The 25972-nt window shown below is 48.0% G+C and overlaps 2 protein-coding genes across 9 annotated transcripts in view; one reads left to right on the top strand and one right to left on the bottom strand.

The window, feature by feature from the left end:
* TVP23A (trans-golgi network vesicle protein 23 homolog A) overlaps window positions 1-7575 on the top strand; it is a 36637-nt gene extending 29062 nt beyond the window's left edge. For 2 of the 7 annotated variants that reach the window (XM_080681034.1, XM_080681040.1), the window contains exons 3-8: window positions 3370-3625; window positions 4141-4230; window positions 4416-4544; window positions 5567-5695; window positions 6572-6631; window positions 7351-7575. In XM_080681034.1, the coding sequence (XP_080537160.1) occupies window positions 3370-3625; window positions 4141-4230; window positions 4416-4544; window positions 5567-5695; window positions 6572-6631 (664 nt within the window). In that variant the 3' untranslated portion in view covers window positions 7351-7575. Of the gene's footprint in view, window positions 1-3369; window positions 3626-4140; window positions 4231-4415; window positions 4545-5566; window positions 5696-6207; window positions 6347-6571; window positions 6632-7350 lie in introns of those variants that run through there. The other 5 variants (XM_080681037.1, XM_080681038.1, XM_080681035.1 and 2 more) reach the window with 5 other exon arrangements.
* Window positions 972-25405, bottom strand: NUBP1 (NUBP iron-sulfur cluster assembly factor 1, cytosolic). 2 transcript variants are annotated; one of them, XR_013961240.1, is made up of 12 exons: window positions 24972-25405; window positions 24790-24894; window positions 22496-22629; window positions 16502-16570; window positions 14201-14233; window positions 13512-13602; window positions 12776-12930; window positions 10146-10256; window positions 9813-9915; window positions 8446-8529; window positions 3539-3771; window positions 972-2252 (listed from the first exon to the last, which is right to left on the bottom strand). XR_013961240.1 is itself a non-coding variant. In XM_080681033.1 (11 exons), exons 1-11 carry the CDS (start codon window positions 24988-24990, stop codon window positions 7626-7628), a joined length of 1011 nt encoding a protein of 336 aa, XP_080537159.1. In that variant the 5' UTR covers window positions 24991-25405; the 3' UTR covers window positions 7455-7625. The 2 variants fall into 2 exon arrangements, 1 of the variants encoding a protein (XP_080537159.1); XM_080681033.1 differs by lacking the exons at window positions 972-2252; window positions 3539-3771 and adding an exon at window positions 7455-7732.
* Window positions 25406-25972: the final 567 nt, after the last annotated feature.

Raw genomic sequence — 25972 nt, 5'->3', positions numbered from 1 at the left:
TCCCCTTTCACCATCTGTCATTCTTCCCACCTCCTCTACTGAAAGAACAGGCTTCTACGGGCCAGGTGGAGGGGGCATTGGGGACCCAGGGAAAAACTCTTCTTGAGGAATGAAGGTGGTTCTTCAGCAAAAGCAACGTGGCAGGGGAATGTGGAATCTGGAGTCTTGGGGGAATCCTGAGATGAAAAGTGCCCCCGGGGAATGAGAGGGGGAAAGTTGTGGTCAAAGGGGGAATTTTCCAGTGTGGCTCCTCGAGGTGGAACAGTTTCGAGTGACTCCGGGGTCTGAGGTAACAACAGCTGCTTGCAGTTACGAAGCACGGCCTGTGTTTCTAGCACTTCATACCCGCCAGCTTCACTAGATCTTTTCAGGATCCTAGGAAGTGGCTGCTGCTGGCACTCCCGTTGTACAGAAGCAGAGACTGAGGCTGAGGGGTTACGTAGCTTAGGGAGGATCATGGAGCAACTCTGAGGTAGGAGCCAGGACTGGAGCCCTGGCAGTTGGGCACCTCTCAAGCGACGACCAGGTGCGTGCCTGAGAGGGTGGAATTGGAAGCCAGTGGCATTGAGAGGTGGAGGTGCTGTTGGTGTGTGTGCTTGCTCTGCAGCTGCGGAGGTGGCAGGAGAGAATGCTGGCAGGATGGAGGACCCCATGGCAGGGAAGAATGGACAGGCTTAAGCCATAGCCTTCAACACTCTCAAAACTAGAAAACTGGTCTGCGGCCACATTAGTGCTAGCTGGGGGCAAAGGCTGGGCAAATTCCAGAGAGAGACTGCATGAGGCTTTGGAGGGTTGTGCAGAGAGCAACCTGCATAAGACAGGATTAAAGCAATATTTGAAAGTGCAACAGGCATCATTTTCTACTTGCTTTGGGCATCGTGTGAATAATAATAATTTGATTGAATGACAATAATAATACCTCCCAACTAAGTAGAACTTTCCAACAATTGGAATTTTTTTGTGTTTTATTTCAGGAAACCACAGCCTAAAAAGAAAGAAAAAGAAGTAGTAGGCAGGGGATTTATTCAAATACACCAACTTCCAGGTTCTACTGCACACTTGGGTCTCTCTTAAATCTTTTAAGTCTATATTTGTCCTACAAAGAGGACAGATGTCCCAGTGGGCCTTAAAGGACTCGATTACAAGTTTCAACACAACAAATATTTGCTGAGAATTTTAAAAGTCATGTACTGTTGGGGATATAAAAGTATCCAAAACATGGTTTCTGCCTTCGAAGAACTTTCCAATATGGTGAGATGATTCATTTATCTTCAGTGTGAGGGGGAAATTGTATAGAGACAGTTTATTGAAAATCCTCAATAAGATTTAAGGCAAAAAATGGTTTAAGAGATTCCCAAAAGTCTTGTCTTCTGGAACAGTCCATATTTGGAAGTTCTGTGTGATCATGTCTAATTCTTTTTTTTTTTTTTTCAATCCTCATCTGGGGATGTTTTTTTTATTTGAGAGAAACATCAATGGGTTGCCTCCCATATGTGCCCCGTCCAGGGATCAAACCCGCAACATAGGTATGTGCACTGACTGGGAATCAAACCCATGACCTTTCGGTGTATGGGATGACACTTCAACCAACTGAGCCACCCTGGCCAGGGCATCACATCTAATTCTTAAGTGCCAGGTACTCTATCCAGGCCGGCCTTTCACTAGGCTGCCAGGAGAGCTCAGCATCTGAAAGGCACAGAAGAGAAACGTTCTGGTGCACAGCTGGTGTTTGGCCATGGCCCCCTGCTTCCTCTGGAACTTCCTTTGGAACATCAGGAGTACATGCAGAAGTCCTAAATTCTGCTTCTGAATCTTAGTCCACGTTCCCTTGGGAGTTTGAAACCACACCATTCTATAGGAGCCCCTAGTTGATTTATTCTGACCCTGCTTCTTTTTGGGAATCCCTTGCAGGTGTGATGGCTGCCTCTTTGTCATCTCAGATGTTGCAAGCTGGCAGCTGGCGGGCCAGGGTGATACACAGCCTGCATTATTTTATTAACAGAATTAGAAGCCATCACTTAAAATCCTATTTGCCATCTAAGTCTGGATTTCTAGCTTCTTGTGAAATGTTGAATCTGGCAGTACAAGGGCAGATGTGCAGAGAACAGTCCCCTGTCCTGGAGGGAGGCCTGCCCCCCACCTCCCTAGCAATGGGTGGTGCTTTCATTGCCATCATCACTGGTCCTGCCCTGTTGCTTTCTTGATCCGGATTGAGTGTTTTTCTCTACCTGAGCTCTGTCAAAAGTGGATTCCTAAAGAAAGAAATAGAAAGCCATGAGTGTCTTCTCTTCTGCCTGGCCCATGTCACCCCGGCTGTCGCCTGCCTGACCCCTACAGGTGTTGGTTATCTATCTGCTCCAACAAATGGGTGTCCCTCGTTATTGATTACCCTCGGGTCTCTCATCTTCCAGATTAATTTTTAAAGCATTTTGCCAAGAACCAATTCCAGCATGTAATAATTACAAGAGTTTCGCCAAAAGGTTGGTGAAGTTTGGGGAGCTCAACAGAGTTGAGTCAAATGTAGTTTACCTGTTGGAAATGGTAAACAGCACTTCCCCCAAACCTGAATAGGATTGTTAACTGCGAGACAGCTCAGGGCATTTTATTGCCTCCTGTTGGCCAAACACCTGAATAGCTGTAGGCTATTCCCCAAACTGACAATGCTTCTGTACCCTTTGATACCTTACCCTTTGAAGTGTATATTTCCACCTTGCCTTGGGACAAATTGTGTTATAATAAATAGCGCGGGGTCCTAGACAAGGAGAGTCTTTAGGTCCCTTTAGCTGAAGCTCCTCTGACCCCCAATGCCTTTCAAAATTATCTTTCGTTCTTGGACTTTTTAATCATCTAGGCGCAGCCCCTTTCTCCAGAATGCTGAACCCTTTGTAAGGCTGGGAAAAGAACCCCAACAGCATTTGGTGTAGGATGAGCACATTCCCCTTGGCTCTGTGTCTTCTTTTGTGCCTAGGGGCTCAGTGAACAAAACCCATCTCCCCCTAGACTCCATTTCATCATTTAAGTCCCACGCATCATGAGCAATCACGAGTCAGACCTGTTGTTGGCATGTCATTCTCATTTCCCTCTATCCAGGAACATGCATTCCCCAATGACTCGAGACAGCACCCATGAGCTGCACGTGGACCCACTGCTCCACGACTGGGTAATAGCCCAACCTTTGCTTTAGGGAACTAGTCCCTGTTGCTGCTAGGTGGGAAGGCAGTGAGTGACCATGGTCACATTTCACTTCAAAGGTGACCCAGTTTCAAGGAGGGCAAGTGATACTTGTTATCAAATGAGGGGAAAGTACAGGATTCTTCAAGAGGGGAAAAATCGAGTACAATGCTGACTGTTGCGGGCCTTCTAATTTAGTGCTGGCCGCCCTTGGAGCTGCAGCCTGGCTGAGTTTGGTGTGCAATGTGCCAGGGAGAGCATGAGAAGTCAGACACCAGGGAGTGAGGGGCCTCCTGGGTTCTTTCCTAGGCACCCCTTGGCCACCTTCTTCCACCTGTTTTTCCGAGTGAGCGCCATCGTCACTTACGTGGGCTGCGACTGGTTCAGCAGGAGCTTTGTGGGCTGCTTTGTCACCGTGCTCCTCCTTCTGTCCTTCGACTTCTGGTCTGTGAAGGTGAGGCCCCCCTCTGATGCCGCTGTTCCCGGAACACGTGGGCTGCGCCCGGATGGTGACTGTCCTGATGCACGTGGCCGATTTGAGCAAAGAGGTGCTCTGGCTGGAACTGCTGATACATTCTTAGGAATATGGAGCCAGAGTCACTTAAAATTAGAGGAAAAAATACATTGTTTAGAGTAAATGGCTTCAGGATATCAACTGTTGCAAATATGTGTCATGTGAGATGACAACTCCACATAGCTTTGATTTTTAATAAAGTTTACATATAATATACAGAAATTTGAATGTTCTACCTAATGTGGATATATATATTTGGGGAGTCTGTCACTTTTTAAGGTAAGCTTAATTAAAAATTAGAAGCCTCGAAAACTGACTGAGATACCACCACAGTCCAGTTTCCCTCCTCTCTGCTCCCAGTACAAGTTTAACTTTTGTTTTATTCACCAACTAACAGGTGACGACCTGCCCTTTGCCCAAGGTGCGCTGAGAATCATTTTGTCCCTTTTCCATAGAACGTAACTGGGAGGCTCATGGTGGGCCTCCGCTGGTGGAACCAGGTCGATGAAGATGGGAAAAGCCACTGGATTTTTGAAGCCAGAAAGGTATTCTCCATGATGAGGCGAACCAGCACGGGGAGAGCGGCTGTGGGAAGTGTCCGTGGGTTCCTTTCGGGCTCTGGGCAGCTCTGATCCTGCCCTGCCCAAAGCCCACCGGGGCCGGCGCCCAGCGCGTAACAAGCACATGTAAAGTCAATGAAAATGATGGCATGACTCATTTTCCCACACAGGTCTCTCCAAACAATATCGCTGCCACCGAAGCAGAAGCCCGAATCTTCTGGCTTGGCCTCATTATTTGCCCAATCATTTGGATTGTGTTCTTCTTTAGCACCTTGTTTTCCTTGAAGCTAAAGTGGCTGGTAAGGCAACACCTGACCCTGACATTGCTTTGACATCTGTACAGAACCAGGGGTGCCAGGAGTGGATTGTTATTTATTGATTGATTTATTGAAATAGCTGTATTGAGATAATTCACACACCATACAGCTCACCTGTATGTGTATAATTCAATGGCCTCTATGTATTCAGTTGTGCAACCATCACCACAATCACTTTCAGGATTTTTCACCACCTGCAAAGACATCCTACAGCCTTCAGCCATCACTCCCTCCCCAATGCCCCTGTTCACGCAGCCCGACACCCCCTCATCTTTGTTTCTATAGGTTTGTCTATTCTGAACATTACCTAGAAGTGGAATCATACAATATGTGGTCTTTTGTGACTGACTTCTTTCTGGTAACATAGCATTTTCAAGGTTTATCCATGCTAGAGCATGTATCAATACATCTTTCCTTTTCAGGCTGAATAATATTCCATTGTATGGACAGGCCACATTTTATTTATCCCTCCATTCATTGAGCTGCATGTGGACCCACTGCTCAGTGAGGTGAGGGATTCTCCATTTTGGTTGCCTCCACCTTTGGTGCACGAATAATGCTGCTAAGAGAGGAGTTATAGAAAACACCTATGATATCCTACCTTGGACAGGGAACCCTCCCTAGGTAGGAATAAGCTAGCCTCAAGAGTTCTGAAGTTTTATTTCAGAGTTACTGTATTTTGTTGCCATGACCTGTTTCATTCACGGAGAAAACAAAATATCCATAGACGGGACAAGCAACAGTGTGATTCGAGGTGTGGACTCTGGAGTTTGGGTCCTGGTCTGCCCTTGCATCAGCTCCTGGACTTTGGGCAACTTTCGTGTCTCTGGGATGATAATGGCACCGACTTCACAGGTCGTTGATTAAAAGGTGTCCAGGAGCCTTGGAAGGTGCTCGTAAAAGTTGGCTGCTACGTTAGGTGCAGCCAGAGCCACTGCTACAGGGTGTGGGAGGAACATTTCCATGTAAGCTCAGGAGCCTGACCTTTCTTTGTCTGGGTGCAGGCCCTCGTGATAGCGGGGATCTCCCTCCAGGCCGCTAACCTGTATGGCTACATCCTTTGTAAGATGGGAGGCGAGAGTGACATCAGCAAAGCCGCAGCCAGCTTTCTGTCCCAGACAGTGTTCCAGACGGTGAGTGACTGAAGCTCAGGGAGAGGGGGCCTGTTGGCAACTGCAGTGTTGAATGTTTTCATCGTCAGTCGGGCTGCCACTGTTAGTTTTTTTTAAGTTGTGGTGCAATATACACAACATAAAAATTTACCATTTTAACCAGTTATTTATTTTTATCTTCCCCTGAGGGTAGTTTTTTCATTGCTTTTTCAGAGAGTGGGAGGGAGGAAAAGAGGGGGGAGTAAGGGGAGAGAGACAGACAGACATCGACTGGTTGCCTCCCGCACGCTCCCAAACAGCAACCCAGGTATGTGCCCTTGACCAGGAATCGAATCTGTGACCCTTCAGTGAGCAGGCTGACGCTCTAACCACTGAGAAACACTGGCCAGAGCCATTTTAACTATTTTCAAGTGTACAGTTCAGTGTCATCTAGTACATTTACATTGTTGTGCGACCATCCATCCCCAACCACCATCCATCTCCATCCAGAACCTTCCATCTTCCAAAACTGAAACTCTGTACCCATTAAACAGAAACTCCCTGTTGCCTGACCTCCAGCCCCTGGAAATCACTATTCTACTTTCTGTTCCTATGAATATGATGAATCCAGGGCCCTCGCACAAGTGGAATTGTACAGAGTTTATCCTTCTGTGACTACCATCGTTAGTCTTCAGTGATTTTAAAAACTATAGAGTTTAGAAGCACACACATTTTTTTAACCTCACATATAAACGCAGTGAAATAAACGTGACCAGCTCATCCTGAAGTGGTGTGAACCGTGTTAAATGTTCATAGCGCTACTGTATGCTCTTGGCACATGGGAGTTTGCCCTGACCTCGAGTGGGAATTGGGCCGGCACAGGTGGGACCAAATGCCATGGCTGCTTTTCCCTTGCAGGCCTGCCCACGTGACTTTGAGAAGCCTGGCCTCGAGGGGCTGGAGATCCACAAGTGTTAGGTGAGAGGCGGGATCAAGGCAGGGGTCTGGACCGGGGCTGGAGGCTTGTGAGAAATGCAGCTCCCCTGTGCCCGGCTGTGCCCGTGGCCTGAGCCGCCTACCCCAGTGCCCTGAGTGGCCAGGGGCATAGCCAGGTAGGGGAACCAGCCCGTGCACTGGGCATTCCTGGGCTTTGTGACTTCATCACCCTTTACTGGGGTCCCACCCTCCTCGCGTTGGACATGTACAGATTTGACCATATGCAGGCATTAAGGGGAGCAGGGAGGGAAATGAGAAGATGAGAGGAAAGAACAAGGAAATTTGCCCATGTACCACTTACACTTGAAATAAGATGGAAAACAGGAATTTACTCTTCCCTCAGCTGTCTCCATTCCTGTGCATCTCAGAGGGAGCCTCTCTTGGCAAAGTCCATAATTCTAGAGTTCACACCTGTCTTTCCTGTGAAATGTCTTGTATGGCACCGGAAGTTACTGCGGTAGTGTCATGTGACTATACAGGGCAGACACAGACCCCAGTTCGGTTTAGTGGGTGATCTCAGGGCTGCTCAGGGGTGTTCTGACCACATGCAGCTGCATCGATGCTAACCTCAGAACAAGCCCTGGCTTGAGGCTCCATCGATGATCCTTTTCCCCAATCTGGAGAGTAACTGGACTACTACTAAAACCGTGACCGTGTGCTCTGCACCGAAGCCATACATCATCCCTCTGCTTCCCTTTCAGGCATATCTCCAGAGGCAGCAGTGGTGAGGTGAGGGGTTCTGCAAGTCAAGCAAGCTCCAGCAGGCATTCCCGACCAACAAGCCGTGGGTTTTCAGTGAAGCAGGGACGTTTGAGGAGACGCTTTTATTTTTTAAGCGGCACATTTGTAAAGAACGCCCTTTACATGTGATCTAAAGAAAACTGTACAAGTATCAGATGATTAAAGTGTCTGCAATAGTGACTTCACACCAGAGTCTGGTCCCTCTCTGCCTTGAGCCCACTTTGTGCCCGAGCGGTCAGGACGCACTGGCCGTGCTGCTCGCATCCATGTCCCCCCGTGTTTCAGGAACTAACGAGGTCCTCTCTTCTTTTGGCTGATGGAGACTACAATACTCCTGGATTCCTGGAAAACAAGGCGGCAGGCAGAGAAACACTGGCAGCTCCTCAGTGCCCCGGGCAGCCCTGCCTGTGCCAGCCTGGGTGCTTCCAGGCTGGGGTGGAATCCCCAGATGCTGAACTCCCTAAAAAGCCCCATTTCTGTTGATGCCCCGAATCTTCCGTGACCTGAATACCACACACTGCCCATCCGTGGTGAGAACCACACTGGAGGCCCGTCCTCGGTTCATTCTTCAGAGCCCGGGAGTGATGTTACTTCCCTCGACACCACTTCACTAGGCAGAAAGCTCCCGCACAAACCAGGACTGTAGGCCTTCGACAACTGTCGCCTTGGCTGCCGGCTGGGAATTGGAGCTGCACATGAGTTTGGTGTGGCTCACTAGGCTTTGTGTCTTTTCTTCTTAATTTTCTTTTGACAGCTTTACCGAGATGTATTTCCTATGCTAAAAAATCCACCCTCGCTGTGTCTTTTAAACTATGACTTAGCCTATGACATTGACGTACTGAAAGGTTTCTCATAGACTCCCGGTCCCTGGGTTGAGGGAGGCGCTCTCCAGGTCATCCCAGACCCCACTGGCCTGAATGCCCAGCCGAGGCTGCGTGGCAGTGACCACTTATAATCCTAAATGGGTTCTCCTCACACCCAGCCCACTTTGCTCATTTATGTCACCTCCGGGCCCCACAACCATCTGAATTCACAAGGCTCATATAAACACTTACTTTTAATTATACTTCTGTAGGCTAACGTAGCTGGTGAATCCGGCGCGTCAACCAAAAAAGACCGTCCTTCATCACAACTCTTACCTTAAAGAAACAAATGAGAGAGAATGAAATCCCTGAAGAAAACAAAGTGGCAACATGGCCTTGGGGCTCTTTCTGTGCCTGTGACATTAGGAAGCTCCTGAACCTGCTGCATTCATAATGAACAACGCCAGGAAAGAATGGCGGGGGCCTCAGAGGACCCCCTGCCTCCCTCTATCCACAGGGACCCTCCCCTGGCCAAGGGTGTTCCATGTGTGTGCCTACAATTCCTCTGGGTGGTGTGGCAATGCAGGTTCCAGGGCCCCACACAGGACATATTCAGCAGCTCCTGGGTGGGCCCAGGAACTGAGTTTTCAAAGATTACTTAGTTCTTTTGAGTAAAAAGATCATGAATGCACATGGAGAAAAAGTATGGGATACAAAATGTACCATAAAAGGGGAGGCGATCGGTGTTTCAGATGTCTTTCTGGAAACTGTATGTGCATATAAATGTGGCACGTATGTGCACACACACCCATATACTTAGAAAAAAAGAATGGCAGCATATGACACACATGTTCTGCCCACTGCTTTTTCCATGTATACTCGCATCCTGAAGGTCATTCCACATCGGCATCAACCTATCGGCATCAACCTGTATGCTAATCTTTCATAAGATTGTCCACCCAATGTCCTCCTGTGGACACGCAGGTTGTCTCTAGGACCTTATGTCAACCCAATGTCCGGTGAGCAATCATAGGGGCCCTGCCCCAGTGGGCGCGAGGCCTTCTTGCCTCCTCCATCTGTCTGCCCACCCCCATTCCTGTGTAGGCCCCTGCGGTTGGTGTTTCTGCCCCTGCCCCCAGATGCTGAGCACCACTGGAGAAGCAGGCTCAGTGATTCCCCACCCACAGTTGCTCCCCAATCTCAGTGGACCCTGGTGAGGCCAACCTGGAATTGTCATTTCCTCGACTCCCCCACGGGACAGGGAAACCCAAGTGAGGGGGCGCAGAGGTGGAGCTCCCATGCGAACGCGTGGAAGCAGCTTGGGAAACCCACCGGAGTTCACGGCAGCAGAACCAGGTCTGTCCCCTAAGGGTCCCTTTGTTCATTTCCTAGTGCCCTCCCTGCATTCGGCCATCACCTGACCAATCTCTCCTCCACTCTTCCAGCCCCACCTCAACCAGCCCTCCTCCCTAAGGTCTGCCTGCTCCCCTGGCCACCTGCCCGCTTGGCTCACTGCCTCTCTCTGCTGCAGGCGGAGCTCCTGGAGGTGGTCCGGGGGCTGGGCCCCAGTGTATGAAGGCCCCACTCAGCAACGGAACTGGGCGTGGAGACTCACCCACCTATGTGCGGGTCCAGAGGCACTTTGCCGAGGAGCGGTATCTTCAGGTCCTGGCACATGGCCTCTGCACCCCCCGTTGTGGGCGGGAATATCTGAGACTCCTTCTGTGAGGCAAAGTAAGTGGGGAAGAATCATGACTTTGTTTCAGGATCACAAGACGGTACCACATTTTAAAGAAACTTTTTAAAAACGTCCATTCTGAATGTGAAACACTAACTACCAAAGACTTTTCATTCAATCAGCAATGCAGAACTGTCATTGTGATCCCACTTCTGGAAACAACGGGGAAAGCAACCGGCTTCAGAGACCTGCGCAAGGGGCTGTCAGCACTCACCTTGCACTTGGGGCAGACGAAGCTGCTCATGTTCTCCACCACCCCGATGATAGGCAGCTTCACCTTGTGACAGAAGCTGATTTCTTTCCGGACATCCTGCAGGGACACCTCCTATCACGGTTCAAAAGACCAGTTGTTTCAAAGTTAAAGTACAAGAAAGAGAATGTGTGAGGTCGAGGGCCGGCTGCAATGCAGTGGATCGCCCTCAGAAAGCTTAGGGATGTGAGCCGTTTATCCAATGAGTATTTACTTAGTGCCGACCATGTGCTAAGCCCTATCCAGGCACTATTCATTCCCACAAAACCCAGAAAGGATGAACCCGAACAGCCAAACATCAAATATATAATGAATCTGCGGAAAAGTGACCTTTTAGCATATCTCTTTTTTTCCTTTTTATTGGATTTATTGAGATGACAAAATTATACAGGTTTAGGTGTGCAATTCCACACACATCATCTCTACACTGTATTGTGAGCACTACCACAGTCAGGTCTCCTTCCATCACCATGTATCCCCCTACACCCTTCTCTACCTCCCCAACTAGCATGTCCCAATGTTTACTTTCTTTTCAACATACTATGCTGAGCCAAAGTGTGCACTGTTTTTTAGTTCAGGGGATGGGGAACTAGGCCTGTGGCGAAATCTGGCTGGCTGCCTGTTTTTGTCAAGTTCTTCTGAAACCCAGCCCATGCCCGTTCTTTACATACTGTCTCCAGTAGCTTTCACCCTACGTGGTACAGCTGAGTGGCTATGACAAGGACCACATGATCCCCAAAGGCTAAAATATGTACTATCTGGGCCCTCGCAAAAAAAGTTTGCTAACCTCTGATCTAGATTACTATGAACACAAACAACTTTGCGAACAGAAAGAAAATAAGATCTTTGGATCACTTAAAATTCACTTCTGAACACTGCATGTATACTTCACGGTGTGGGTACTGAGTATGATCATTGCTTAGTATCCTCCCCATTCCCCGGTTAATGTTATTGCAGACACATGTCCTCACTCGCTGTCGTCAAGTATGGCTACTCCTTAGCACGTGTGACTAACAGTCACGGCTCCCGAAGGATCACAGCTCGAGTCATCTATTCTCCAGAGGCACACATTTGGCTTTAGGCCTCTGTGAGGCTGGGGTGCAGGCATGTAGCTAGAACGTAAACTGGCTCCGACTTTGTGCATCTCATTGCACCTCTGGTTCTCTCCGTGATGTCCTGTAATTCAAAGCCTGCCAGTCCAGATGTGAAGGGCTCTGAGAAAGTGGGTGTCCACAGCCCAAAATTACATTCTCCAGAGAGGCTCTATAGGGCACACGTGTGGCGCGTGCCCGCTCCCCATGGCTTCCTGGGGAAGGGCTAGCACCTGTTGGTCCGTCACCTCTTCTTGAACACTCAGGGACTCCATGTTTCCATTCACAACAAATGTGGCATGGAGAAGCCATCTTTGGGCCAACTAGACTTCTGCTAATAGACTTTTTTTTTTAGAGCAGCTGTATGTTCACAGCAAACCTGAGAGGAAAGTACAGGAACTTCTCATAGGCCCTTTGTCTCCACACACGGAAAACATTCCCCACCATCAACATCCCGGGTGGTGCATTCCATCTAGTAATTACATTGGGAACAATCCATCTTCTCTCCACCTCCATCCAGGCCAGTGCCCCAGGTGGCCTCTAGCCACCCAAGCGGTGTCTTGCTCCTCCACATGCTCCGACATCTCTCTGCACAGGGAACCAGAGGGATCCGAAGACATGAATCCTGTCATACCACTGACAGCATCCTGCGTGTGCCTGCATGCACAGCGCCCACGTTCCTCGGTGACTGCATGGGCCATGAGGGAGGACCGGTATGTTTTACTGTCCTGGTGCCTGGCCCGGGCCTGCATGTAATGACTGCTCAGTGAAGGCTTGGTGAAGGATGGGGCCGGGCTGCCTGATTCAGAGGCAGACCAAGCCTCTTTATCCTGCTTTCTTAGGAGTGGGGAAGAATATTGTGAGAAGCATAACTGAAGAGAACCAGCAAATGTGTGCCTCTGGAGAATAGATGACTCGAGCTGTGATCCTTCGGGAGCCGTGACTGTTAGTCACACGTGCTAAGGAGTAGCCATAGTGCCTTGATGCACTTACTGCCTGCTGGACTTACCCAATGTGGGTTCCTCACAGTCCTGTGGCACAGCCTCGGTAACTGGTACACGAGGAGCTGGCAAGGCCTGCAGCAGCTTCCCCAGAAATCCCTGCCTACGCCCGGGCTGGTGCTGTAGAAAACTGGGGAGAGTTCCAAACTGTCCTGCAATGCGAGTGAGGGAGCCCTGCAGACTGCGGACTTGATGCATGAGCGTGGTAAGGGTGAGGTGACCATAGCGAACAATCTGAATTGTAACAGCACCATCACTCTCGCTGGCTTTGTGAGAGGAAATTAAAAGGCAATTTTGAACCACTACTGGACCAAAAAAACCCAACTGTGGAATGCTTATTTGTCAAAAGCAAATGCCCGGACCAAAGATAAACAGGGTTTCTGCAGAGACAAAGCAGGGCTGCTCGTCCCGAAGGGCCCCTGGTAGACCAGGTCTCAGGGCCTGTGAGGAAGAAAGCTTCTGGCGGCGCAGTTCCCACTCAGCTCCCTCCGCACTCGCTCACCTGAGGGGTGGTGATGATCACGGCCCCATCGATGTGCGCGGCGGCCAGGTACTGGACGACCGAGAGGTGCTCGTCTGACGTCCCAGGTGGGGTGTCCACGATGAGGTAGTCGACCTCTCCCCAGTCCACATCGCGGAGGAACTGCTTGATCATGCCTGAGAGGAGGGACCACACTGAGGCCAGGCCTCCCTTTCCCCAGGCTGGGCTGGGGGCTCCACAGAAACAGTCTGTGACCCTCACGTGCAGACTCTCAGTCATGGCATCTGGAAAAGCCTGGAGACATTGGTGGCTGCCACGTCGAGGGAGGGGGTGCTGCTGGCATCCAGCGCAGAGGCCAGGCTGCCCCTGGCATCCGTGGTATAGAGCACTGTCCACACTTCCCCTAACTACTACGGTCCCAAATGTCCCAGTGCCTAGTTTGAGGAATCTGCCTAAGCCTCAGTGCCCACTCAGGCTGGTATCGATCAGTTCAGACACTTCTCTCTCTGACACAAATAAGCCACTACAAAACCACAATAAATATGGATAATTTCAGGGTTATATGGGTTTTCAGGAGGAAAAAAACCCACAATAGATATTAAAAACTGTAAAACAAAAACTGGTATTTCTCCAACCAGTGAAGACAGAGGCAACTGAACACTTAAAAATCCTGCCGCGGCGTCCCGACAGCAGGGGGGCAGGGGAGCCCCAGCAGTCCTGCTGGGAGAGAGCGACAGACAGAAAACGGAGCACAAACCGTTCTTCTTGGGTCCTCTCCAGATGACAGCGTCGTCGGGGCTGCTGAGTAAGAAACCCACTGACATCACCCCCAGGTTGTCTTCCAGGAACTGGAGAGGATGAGGCAAGAAACATTTTCCTTAAAGCCACAGCACAAGGCACTTCCCTATGTCTCGTCTGGCTGAAAAAAACCGTTTGGGGGTAATATTACTGTGATCTATGAGTACATCCTCAAATCATTTTGAGGGGGAAAAAGGTTACCATATGGTGGGATTGAAAGAGGTATCATTGGCCCTCAGCCACAATGACAGGCGACTTGGCTGAAATAAATGAGCATCATGTCCTCAACTGGCTGAGCCTGGGCTGGGCTGTGGCCCCTGGGCCAAACCTGGCCACCATCTGCTTTTGTACATGAACTTTCACTGGAATACAGCCATGGTCATTTATTTACGTATCTCTGCTTTTGAGCTACAATAATGGAGAGTGTATGGCCCACAAACAGAAAATGTTCACTGTCTGACTCTACAGAAGTGGTCTGCCAAGCCCTGGTCTTAATGGAGGCCCTGCGCTAGAAACGTGCCCGGGTAAATGCTTGCTGATTGATGTGCAGGCGGGCTGAGAACAGTGTTGCCAGCCACCACATACCCATTATGCATACCTGGCCCATCTCCACTCCATTGAAAATAAGGTAAAAACATGAGCACTCACCACTGGAGACCAGCCCGAGCCACTCTGGTGCACCTGTGTGAACACGGGCATCAAGTCACTTGTAAATCCCGCACCCTGGTCACACTTCATGCAGACACATTTTACGCAGCAAGAAGACAGTTTTACAAAATAGAATTAATCTAAAATGCCATTACTTAATGCTTAATAGGAAGTGAACAGCTGTGGGGGGGGGTGGTGGCTAATGAAAGCAATAATCCAATATCCTTTTCCCCATCAAATTGGGCTGTTTTGAAACTGTGTAGCCATCTAGTCACAGAACCAGTTACCCCAGTCAAATACAATTTGGGGTCTGAGGTATTTTTAAAGAGTGACAGAAATTGCTTGGGGGTTACTGAGAAAATGCAGTGACTGTGGAGCAGCGGGGTTGCCCCTCAAAGTCCAGAAGTGAAGAAAGTACTGTGAGTGAGCCAGGTGACACAGCACCGCCCTGCCCGTGGCCTGAGCTTCCGCTGGGGCCTGCTGTCCCCAGGGAGCAAGCACTGGGAGGAAGGTGTCAGGGAGACGCTCCCGGGGGACTTCAAGATTGACTCTCCATCACGGGTGTTCATCAATAGCCAGGGCTCAACTTCGCACCACCTGTTACGAAGCTAGAACTTAAGCAACTCCCAATTACATGTCCATCTTAGAAGTTAGAGCAGCGCAGGAGCCAAAACGGAAAGTCTGCTTTTCTTAATGAAGACTTACTTTCTAAAATAGCTCTATGGAGACATCAGTCACATAGCATACAATGCACCTACTGAAAGTGTACAGTTCAATGGCTTTCAGGATAGTCACATGATCGTACATCCACCACCACAATCAACCTTAGAGGACACCCTGCACCTTTCCCCTGTCACCCCCAATCCTGACACATCCCTTTAGAACCAGGTGACCATGGATCTGCTCTGTCTCTGCACGTTGCCTGTTTCAGACAGTCATAGAAGTGTGATCATATAACGTGGTCCTTTGTATCTAGCTTGGAAGTCTCATTAAAAACAACACAACAAAACCATTTGTGCCCTGGCTGGTGTGGCTCTGCCGGTTGGAGTGTCATCCTTTGCACTGAAAAGTTGCTGGTTCAATGCCTGGTCAGGACACATACTGGGGTTGCAGGCTTGATCCCCGGTAGAGGGTGTGCAGGACGCAGCCAACTGATGTTTCATTCTTACATCAATGTTTCTCTCTCTCTCTTTCCCTCTTCCATCCCTTCTCTCTAAAAATAATATATACGTATAAAATAATAGATACATATAATAGTGTGTATATATATATATATATATATAAAATTAAAAAATTCATTCCTACTTATCCAATTTAAAAAAAAAAAAAAAAGAAAACCTCCCCAAAGAGCAGCTCCCATTCCTGTCCTGCTCCATGCTGTCTGCCGCCTCACCCTGCTTTAGTTTTCTATTATCTATCGTCTGTCCCATCTGACCCTTCCCATGAGGGCCAGGGTCTGTATCTGCCTTGCTCACCACAGGGTCCCAGCGCACAGAACAGTGCTGCACTTAAGAATGCACCATTCTTGACACTCCCAGAACAGCCCAGCCCTCCAGCCAGATTCAATGCACTGCCCCGGGGGAGGGAACCCTTCTGGGATTGCTTCTTGCAGCTAGGGAGGGAGAGACTAGCACCTGCTCAGACCACTGCGGCCCCGCCCCCACCCCACATCACTCGCCTACTTCAGTCTCAGTTCCCCAGAGGTAACCAACCACAGGGCAGAAATATTCCCTTGCTTCCAGGGTACAAGCCCCCAGCCAACTCTGGTCTGGCTTTCCCAGTCAGCTATGTTTCTGTGTCTTACTTCTGCATTTTACTTGCTGTTTCCCTTCCCCTCTGAGAAGGCATGGAAACCAACACTTCTTTAATGGTTTAGATCAGTGGTCGGCAAACTCATTAGTCAACAGAGCCAAATATCAACAGTACAACGATTGAAATTTCTTTTGAAAGCCAAATTTTTTAAACTTAAACTTCTTCTAACGCCACTTCTTCAAAATAGACTCGCCCAGGCCATGGTATTTTATGGAAGAGCCACACTCAAGGGGCCAAAGAGCTGCATGTGGCTTGCGAGCTGCAGTTTGCTGACCACGGGTTTAGATGAACTTTATAAATAATCCCCCACCACCACCAATTCACAATTATTGTTGAAGTAGACAGATGGATTAGCAAACATTTATCTGGTTTTATCATCTCCATGTAAAAATGTGTGGGCTGTGCTAATCCTTCATCTAGGCTGAGTAGCTCAGCACAGTAGTTTGCTGTAAGAGACCACTCCACTGCATTTTATAACATAGCTCTTACCTGTTCTCCTTCCAATCCCATTATCTTGGGAATGGACGGCCCACATATATCAATGTCTAGAAGAGCAACCTGGGGAACAAGAAGAGACCAGAGCTGTGACATAACTGAAAGTACAATCCTCCAGACACACACAGTTGGGAGAGGAACAGGGTTAGAGGAAAAGGAGGGAGGGGAGAAGAGGAGAGAAACTGGGTCAAACATGGACCAAGGAGAATCTCACGAGGAAGATTTACAGCACTTATCTTCCAGCCATGGAAACAGTCCAAGGCTCCCAAAGAGAACTTGGCAAAGCACATCAGCACAGACTCCCTCCCTCCCGCCCAGACTGACCTGGCTCGAGGTGCTCCTGTGGACCCGGGTGTCAGGTCATGTGGAAATTCAGGTCTTGGCACTGTTTACTTGGCCCTGACCATGTGCCTGGTTGTGGGAATTATTATCTCTGCTTTACAGAAGAGGAAACTAAGGTTCAGGGGGCCCCATGACCTGTTCAATGAGCCAGGACAGAGCTGGGACATAAATCGAGGTCTCTGACTCCAAAGCCAGGGCTCTCTCCACTACCTCAGGGGGCCTGGCAAGGAGATGAGCTCTGACCAAACCCCGTTTCCCTGTGATCCCGAGGCTAGTGATAGCCTAGGCTCAGCTTCCAGAAAAGAAACTGAAAATAAGAAGGAAATATAGAAAACCTCTTTGCTAGTGGTAAGCACAGCCGTGGATGACTCCTTCCATGCCAAACACCCTGCTTGCCCTGAGGTAGATGAGGACTGAACCGGCCTTCGGGAACTCTGAAAGGCGGCTAATATTCATCTTGAAAGCTCTAATGTGTTGCATACAAAGTGCAGCATCTCTGGGTAACTTTTTAACTTGCCCCAAATTTGCTTCTTGCTTCCCTCTTCAAGGCTCTCAACAAACACCAACCTACTTCCTCACCAGCAATCAGACCCTGGGCAGGAAAGCTTTTCATACATTAGATCAGCCGTTTACCTCAGGCGCCCTCTGCTGGACTAAGCAAGCAGTGCAACAGAATGACACAACTTGATCTGTGACAAGTGTTTAGGGCAGCCTTGGGCAAACTACGGCACGGGCCGGATCCAGCTGTTCTATCTGGTTCTCTTGCTCTCCCCTCCGCTCCTTCACTTTGAATTTATATTAGTTCACACAAACACTCCATCCATGCTTTTGTTCCGGCCCTCCGGTCCAGTTTAAGAACCCATTGTGGCCCTCGAATCAAAAAGTTTGCCCACCCCTGGTTTAGGGAGATTGTTAGGGCCCTTCTAGCTTTAGAGTCTACAAACCCCACAGATTGGCCTAAAAACTCAACAGGCCTAAAGCACCTAGCATGGACCTTTTAATGGTCAAGTTCATCTTTTAGAGCACAAAGCAAGATGATGAAGTGGTGATTCAGGGAAGCTGGTGACTTGTGGTGGAAAGATGGTGTGAGAGCTTTTGATGTCAGAGGCTGGGCTCCTCCGCCTCCCTTCACCACAACTTACACATTTCCCAGTCTGTGATTGGTCAGGAGCTTCCCAATTCTGTTGCCTCCTGATGCAAAGCCCTTTGCAAACGAGGCAGTTGTCAGATACCTTCCTGCCTGCCTTGAGCGCAGACACGAACAGCCTTGCTCAGGGTTAGAAAAGGGACAGGGTGCTTCCCACCATCCTGCTGAATTCAGGGCAGGGAGGAATGTGTGTGACTGGAGTGTAATCTACGAGACACATTGAGCATCTACTATATGCCCACACTGGGCACCTTTTGCAAAGTGATACACTTTCCCAAGTACTGACGTTTTTAAAAAGCACCGCTGCATAAAGAAATTCAGCTTATCTAGCTCTGTTTCCACACCGGATGGTGTGCTTTCCTCCAGCATACTGCAAAGTCTAGATGTGTGTGCAGTGGGGATTTCTGAACATAATTATATGGAAGCGCAATTCTATGTAAACAGCTGTTGATTCACAAGTGGTTACTTGCAACTGGCCTGGTGAAAGCCCACCTCCAGAGAGCTGAGAAGAATATGCCCGGCAGCTTCAAAAAGCCACGATTACTCTGGGTAACCTGGACCGTGAGAAAACAGACTTCTTGGCTAGCCAACTGGCCCATATAAATTTGCAAGAGATTGGTGACTGATAGAAGAACGAATTGACAAATATGTTTTGAATCTGCTCAGCACTATTTGGGTAGGCTATAAATCGTTATCACTGAAGCAAAAATTTCATCACCACCCTTCTTTCAGTTAGTGGAATAAAGTAATAATGATGACTGCTATCAAGGACACTCACTGAGCAGTTACTATATGTCAGGTACCCTGTTAAGCACTTTACGTTTACATGTATCATCTCACTCAGCCTGAGTCCATTTTACCTACCCAAGGTCACAGCAGTGGTGTGGGTGGGGCTGGGTGACGCCAGGGCCTGTGCTCTTGGCCACCATGCTAGACTGCACCCCAAATACTCAACTACTAGTAGAGTTCCAACTTCTCTCTCCTCCAAAAGTTGGGAGGTTCTGCTTTGTCTCCCCAACTTTGCCCTCATTTGTTCCCTGCTGTTTGCTCCAATCCCTGCCCTAGTTTGGACCCTTGGGGCCTCTCCTGGAGACATGGCTTCGCCCTCTCATGGTACTCAACCACACACTCGCTGGCTGTCACGTAGTGCTCCTAAAGCACAGGTCTGGCTCAGCCTCAGCCTTGGCCCCCTTCCCCGGAGCAGTCCCCCAGACTGCCTGCCTCTCCATGTCCGCCCTGGCCCCACCTCTGTGCCTTGGTTCCCCCTCCCCCATCCATCAGTCGCCATCACAGTCCTGATGCCACCTTCTCCAAGCCAGTCGTCTCTCCTTTTCCCCAAATCCCTAGAGAACATCTTGATGGCAGACACCAGATTCTAGAGAAGCCCACGTCAGCCAGGTACATAGGCCAGTGATAGCAGCTCCATGGGATACAAAATGATCGGAACAGAAATGAGGGATAAGGCAGAATTCAGAGCCCTAATGACTGACAGGAACACGGAGCTTCACAGATCACGTAGTCCAGCCACGTCACTGCCCCAGGAAGGACTTGCCTTGCCCAAGGTTCCAGTCCTCCAAATAAGTTCTTCCCCAGCCAGCACAGGTGCTTCTGGTGTTAAAAAACAAACCAGGGCCCAGCAAACTACACCCTGGGGGCCAAATCCAGCCTGCCACCTGTTTTCGTACAGCCTGCAAGCTAAAAATGGTTATTACATTTTTAGAGGTTTGGAAAAATAAAAATCAAAAGAATACTTTTTTCATGTTGTAAAAATTATGTGAAATTCAAATTTCAGTAACAATAAAGTTTTATTAGAACACAGACATGCTTGTGGTGTACAGGTTGTTGATGGCTGCCTTCATGTTTAAGGGCAGACTGAATAGTTGCTACAGAAACTGTATGGCTAGCAAAGCCTAAAATATTTGCCATCTGGCTCTTGACATGAAATGTTTGCCAACTCCTGAAGCAAACTCTAATTTTGTAATCCAGTGACTTAAAAAAATGTATTTCTGGAGTTCTTAGATACTGGTGAGGTGTCTTGGGGGCCCCTGCGTGTGTGTACGTGTTTGTATGTTGAGGGCATATCAGAATGGTGGCTTGATCCCCTTGCCCACTGTAGCTGGCTTTATTAGTGTTTGTGTGTGTGTGTGTGTGTGTGTGTGTGTGTGTGTGTGTGATGTGGAGGAAATAAAGCCTTTATTATAGTAAGGTCTTAGGGTGCTATTGCTCACTGAGGTAGAATGGTTTATCTCACACAAATAGAAAGTACTGAAATTTATGCAGCTTTTAGAGTTTTAAAATATAATAGGCAACATGTGGCAGTTTTGAAATTTCAATAATAAATATCTCTCTACAGTCCCTCTAGAACAGCCGTGGGCAAACTACGGCCCGCGGGCCGGATCCGGCTGTTCTATCCGGTTCTCTTGCTCTCCCCTCCGCTCCTTTACTTTGAATTTATATTAGTTCACACAAACACTCCATCCATGCTTTTGTTCTGGCCCTCCGGTCCAGTTTAAGAACCCATTGTGGCCCTCGAGTCAAAAAGTTTGCCCACCCCTGCTCTAGAACTATCTTACTTTCTAAAAAAGTCAAACAAAAGTAAAGGGCCATTTGTCAACAAGTAAGAAAAGAAAGTTGAAGTGAAAGTGTTAGCCCTCATATATAAAAATAACTTTCAATATTCAGAATGTTAGAAAAGTAATGTTCAGAAATAAAACAATGCATGAAAGGTACACACAAAGACCATGGAAAGAACACATGAAGACCATGGAAAGAACTGAAATGGCAGGAAATGGTTTTCAACACAAACAAAATAAGATGGTTTCCAGGTCACACAGAGCTCTTCTGCAGGCCCCAGGAAGTGCTCTGATGGAGAAAACAGCATTTAGCTGGAAACTGAAATAGTGACTAGCAAGTTCTCTAACCCAGAGCACACACAGTGCCAATTCACAAGGTCTCATGAGGTTTCTCATTTCAGGGGTCAACACAGCGGGAGGCTGGGTTTTAGAGACACCCATGCCACTCTAGCAGTTCTGATATGTCCAGGTTTCTTTCACTGGAATTTTGGGCAAAATTTCATTTTGGAAACAACAGGTCATTTTAGAATGTGACCTGTGTTAAAACAAAACAAAACTGAAAAACATAATTGTCATGGTTTTATTAGATACAAAATGATAAAGTGAATATTGGGATCATTTTCTAAGGTCAATGCAAAATGATCATGAGTCCCAATGAATAACCTAATGTATTTTAAAAATCACAGGTACTGCAAATTTCCATTTGACCTTTTGGTAAAAAGTATTTTTTTCTTCCTTGCCCCACCATACCTTTTATTAAGGCTGAAATCCAGAGAGCAGCTCTGGGTACTTTGAGTTTTCCCGCTCGTTTGTGTACCTAGGCATATGTTTGTGGCCCAGTACAGGGGTTTGCAAATTTTTTTTTGAGGTTTGATGAATTTTTTATTGTTTTGTGAAATATATAGAGCACGGCAAATGTTTTCTTCAAGCGCCAAACAGAAAACATTTTAAGCTTTGTGGGCAAAATTAAGGATATTATGTAGGCACTTATGTAACAACTAGAGGTCTGGTACACGAATTCGTGCATGGGTGGGGTTCCTTGGTCTGGCTGGTGATCGGGGCCATCGGGGCAGCTGGCCAGAGGGATCCATGAGAGGTTGGCTGTGGGAGCACACTGACCACCCGGGGCAGCTCCTGCATTGAGCATCTGCCCCTTGGTGGTCAGTGCACGTCATAGCAACCAGTCGTTTGGTCAACCAGTAGTAATGGTCTCTTAGGCTTTTATATATAGAGATTTAAAAGCAACCATTTAAAAACAAACAGCTCTGGCCAGGTGGCTCAGTTGATTGGAGCATCGTCTGGTACACCAAAAGGTTGTGGATTCAGTTCCCAGTCAGGGCACATGCCTAGGTTGTGGGTTTAATCTCTGGTTGGGGCGTGCATCGGGAGGCAACTGTTGATGTTTCTCTCTCACACTGATGTTTCTCTCTCTCTCTCTCTAAAAATCTAGAAAAACAACAACAATATATCCTCAGGTGAGGATTAAAAAGTAATAATAAAAACAAGCCAAAATAAACCCCAAATAACAAAAATAATAACCATAATAAAAATAAAATAAAAGCAACCATTTATAAATGTAAAAATCATTCTTAACTCACAGGCGATAAAAAGACAAGAGATGGGCTCGTTTTGGCCATGAGCTATAGTTTGTAGACCCCTGGCCTAGAAAAAGGCAGAAAGGGGTTAATCATGAGAAAGAAATCTGAACTTGATGTAATAAATAGCCAGCCTGCCAAGAGAAATGTACACCTGTTAACCTTTTCACAAAGAGAGCATCCAATGAAAGCTTCCATTGCCTGACTGCTATGTGTTTCCTCATCTTCCCTGCAGGGATCAAAGAGGCCAATTTGGCTTAGTCTAAGGAACTAGTTCTCCACAAGCCATCATGAACCCTCAGACAGGAGCCTCTCCCCAGTTTTCCCCTACCTGTGTGTTTTCATCCTCCGCTAGGGCGTGAGCAAGGTGGGCGCTGAACGTGCTTTTCCCAACGCCGCCTTTCCCAGACAACACCAAGATTTTGTGTTTTACGGTCTTCATTTTCTCTTTGATTTCCTCTATGGCTGCAAAGAAAGCAATTCAGGTGATGACATCCTCCAACTAAATCCCAAATGTCACTCTTCCAATGGGCTAGAAGGGTTTGTGTGTGAAATACCACCCAGTCAATGGTAGTAATAAGTGCTACAAAGAAAATAGGGCTATTATCACATCTGACATTTTCTTACTTATTGATTTACTTATCATATCTTACTAGAATATAAGCTCCATGAGGGTGAGACTCTGTCCTGAATTGTTCACCACGTTATTCCCGGCTCCATAACAGAGTTATGAATATACAGTCATACACCACTTAACAACAGGGAAACGTTCTGAGAAACGTGTCATTAGGCAATTTTGTCCCGCAATCATCATAGAGTGCACTCACACATACCTAGATGGTAGAGCCTATTATACACCTAGGCCAGTGGTAGGCAAACTCATTAGTCAACAGAGCGGCAAACCGCGGCTCACGAGCCGCATGTGGCTCGTGAGCCGCAGTTTGCCGACCACTGACCTAGGCTATACGATATGGCCCACTGCTCCTAGGTAATAAGACTATAGAGTATGTTACTGTATGAAACAGCACGAGATTAAATCAAGCACAAGAAAAGATGATATAATCAAAAGATAAACATGAGATATATGAGGCAGCTGTCAGTATAACACAGCATACTATTTTGCAGCAAACTCTTATTAAGTAGAAAGAGTACATTTAAAATAAGTATAATATACAGTAGTAAATATATAAGCTAATTAACATAACAGTTTATTATCAAGTATTATGTGCGGTATATAATTATATGTGCTGTACTTTTATATGACATAGGTTTATTCACACTAGCATCACCACAAACATCTCAGGAATGCTTTGCACTATAAAGTTAGGGCAGTGACTAACTGGTGATAGGAATTTTTCAGCTCCCTTATAATCTCATGGGACCACTGTGACATATGCAGTCTATGGTTGATCCAAATATTATTATTTGGTGCATGAGTGTAGTAATGATTCTCAAACTGGGGGCAAAATCTGCCAGGGGACATTTGGCAATGTTTGAGGTCATTTTTAGTTGTCACAAGGAAGGGGTGCTCCTGGCATGTAGTAGGTAGAGGCCAGGGATGCTGCTAAATGCCCGACAATGCTGAGGAGAGCCCTCACCACACAGAACTGTCAGCTCCCAAAGTCAGTAAGTTCCCAGGTTGAGAAACCTGACAAACAGCAGGCACTTGGTAAGTACCTGTCACTGATGACTATCACGTATTAGACATTTGCTGTGCTTTCATGATTTCACCTTCTTTCAAACCTTTCAAACAACACTGTGAGGTAACTAATTTTCTCCCCCATTATTGATGCGGAAATAGAGGCCCAGAAAGGTTAAGACTCTTGCTCAAGGTCAATACTGTTTTTGAGGGAACTAAAAATCAAACCCAAGTCTCTCTTTGAACTCCTTCAAAATTCTTCTCCCAGCTTCCTGCCTTTTAAGTTCCAGAGTCCTCCCCACTCTCCAATGTGACCCCCCTAGTGCATATCGCTGTGATGACTTATTGCTTGCTTGCTTGGTCACTGTGGGTCTCCCCCACTAAACTAAAATCCGCTAGAGCAGCCACCTCTCTCTTTCACAGCTGTATCCCCAGCACAGAGCACTGTGCCTAGGAGGCAATTAATACATATTTCTGTTGAATGAATGGAAGTATCGCTCCTCAAAAGGAAGAAATTCTGTCCAAAGAAAGTAGCTGAGGGCGCCAGGATTTAAGCCCAAGCTCCCTGATTTCTAAGTTTATAGCCTATCCCATTGCTGGTGGCCTCCTCCAGACCAGTCACTGTCACTCAAACTTCTGGCCACACCCCTCAACCCAGCCAACTTCTCCCGTGCCCGCCCTTCTTAAGACCCCTTTTGACTTCAGGCAAGTAACTGAACCTTAGGTTCCACTGCAGCCGGTCACTTTCCTTGTTCCTTGCCTTTTAAAGGCCCTGCCCCTCGGGACCCGCCTCTGTCATTCATTCCTCAAGTCCCGCCCCTCGTCGCCTCCCCTGCCCCCACAGACTTCTCCACCAAGCCCCGCCTCTTCCGACCTACCTGCAACGCATCAAGTCACGCCCACCATCCCCGCCCAGTTTCGCCATAAGCTCCGCCTCTTCCGGCTCACGCCTTTTACGTTCCCTGCAGAGCTTGCCCCTTCCTTACCTGGGTCTGGAGTCTCGCCGGCGCCTGAAGCGCACAGCCGCTGGTTGGGGCACCCTTGACATGCGGCCCCTCGGCCGGCCTGGGCGCTACCGGTTCCGGGACAGTCTGCGCGGAGACAGAATCACAGTTAGAGCGGCTCCTGTCTTTCAGTCCCGCCACCCACGCCCCTCCCGCGCGCTCACTGTGAGGCGTCTCCTCCATTTCGCCGCCTTAGTCGCCGGAACCTGCGCGGCACCGGAACCCCTTTTGCGTATTTCCGGCTCGTGGCACTCAATGACCCTCCCGCTGCGTCGGAAAGAGAGCAGTGCGCACGCGCGAACCTTGTGCGGGAAGCCTAGGGTTGTTTCATTACTCTCCGCGTTGGAACTGCTGCAAATATCAAATACTTAAGCATGTATCTCCTAGGAACACAGGCGTTATCTTACATGACCTCCATACCACCTTGATAACCAAGAAATTTACCATTGGTGCAAAATTACTAGCCAATGTGTCTTTAGTCTCCTTTAATCCAGTACAGCCCTCCTCCCTGCCCCTTCCCTCCCCTGCCACATGTTTTGTCTTTGTGAGGTTAATAAGTTTGAACAGTTCAGGCCAATTGTTTTATAGAATATCCCATAATCTTTGTTTGATTCCCCCACCCCTCGTTATCAGATTCAGGTTGAAAGTTTTTGGCAGAAGACAAATAATATGCACTACTAGTATCACAGCAGGAGGGACATAGGTCAATTGGTCCCATTGTTGGTATAAAAAAAAACACGTCAGATGAGTAAACTTTAAAAATCTTATTGGCTTTGTCAACCAATGGTCTTTGGCACCAACTTCACACCAACGGGAATCCCCAGTTTGGGGGTGTGGTGAAGAGGCAAACTTTATTCAGTGCAAAACAGCTCAATTGTAATACAAAGCACGACTTTGAAAGCAGCACACAGGTCCCTCTCTGCTTAGAGAGCTTTGCTCTGCTCCTTAGGGGTCTATTTTGTGCTGTGCAGTCAGCTCTGGCCTGTGCCAGTCTGCTATGCTGCAGTGAGAGACAGCTCCAGTGTTTCAGCTCCACTGGGGAAATGCAAGCCTCAGCCTCAGGTGAAAAGGAAAGTGTACTTCCAAAATCACAGGGGAGCTGGCTTATATAGACAGAAGTCTCCACCCCTACTCCCTGATTGGTCAGTCCTCTGCAAATGAGGGC

This window comes from Plecotus auritus, assembly GCF_963455305.1.
Source record: "Plecotus auritus genome assembly, chromosome: 7".
NCBI classification, from domain to species: domain Eukaryota; kingdom Metazoa; phylum Chordata; class Mammalia; order Chiroptera; family Vespertilionidae; genus Plecotus; species Plecotus auritus.
This window is presented reverse-complemented; position numbering and strand designations above follow the sequence as displayed.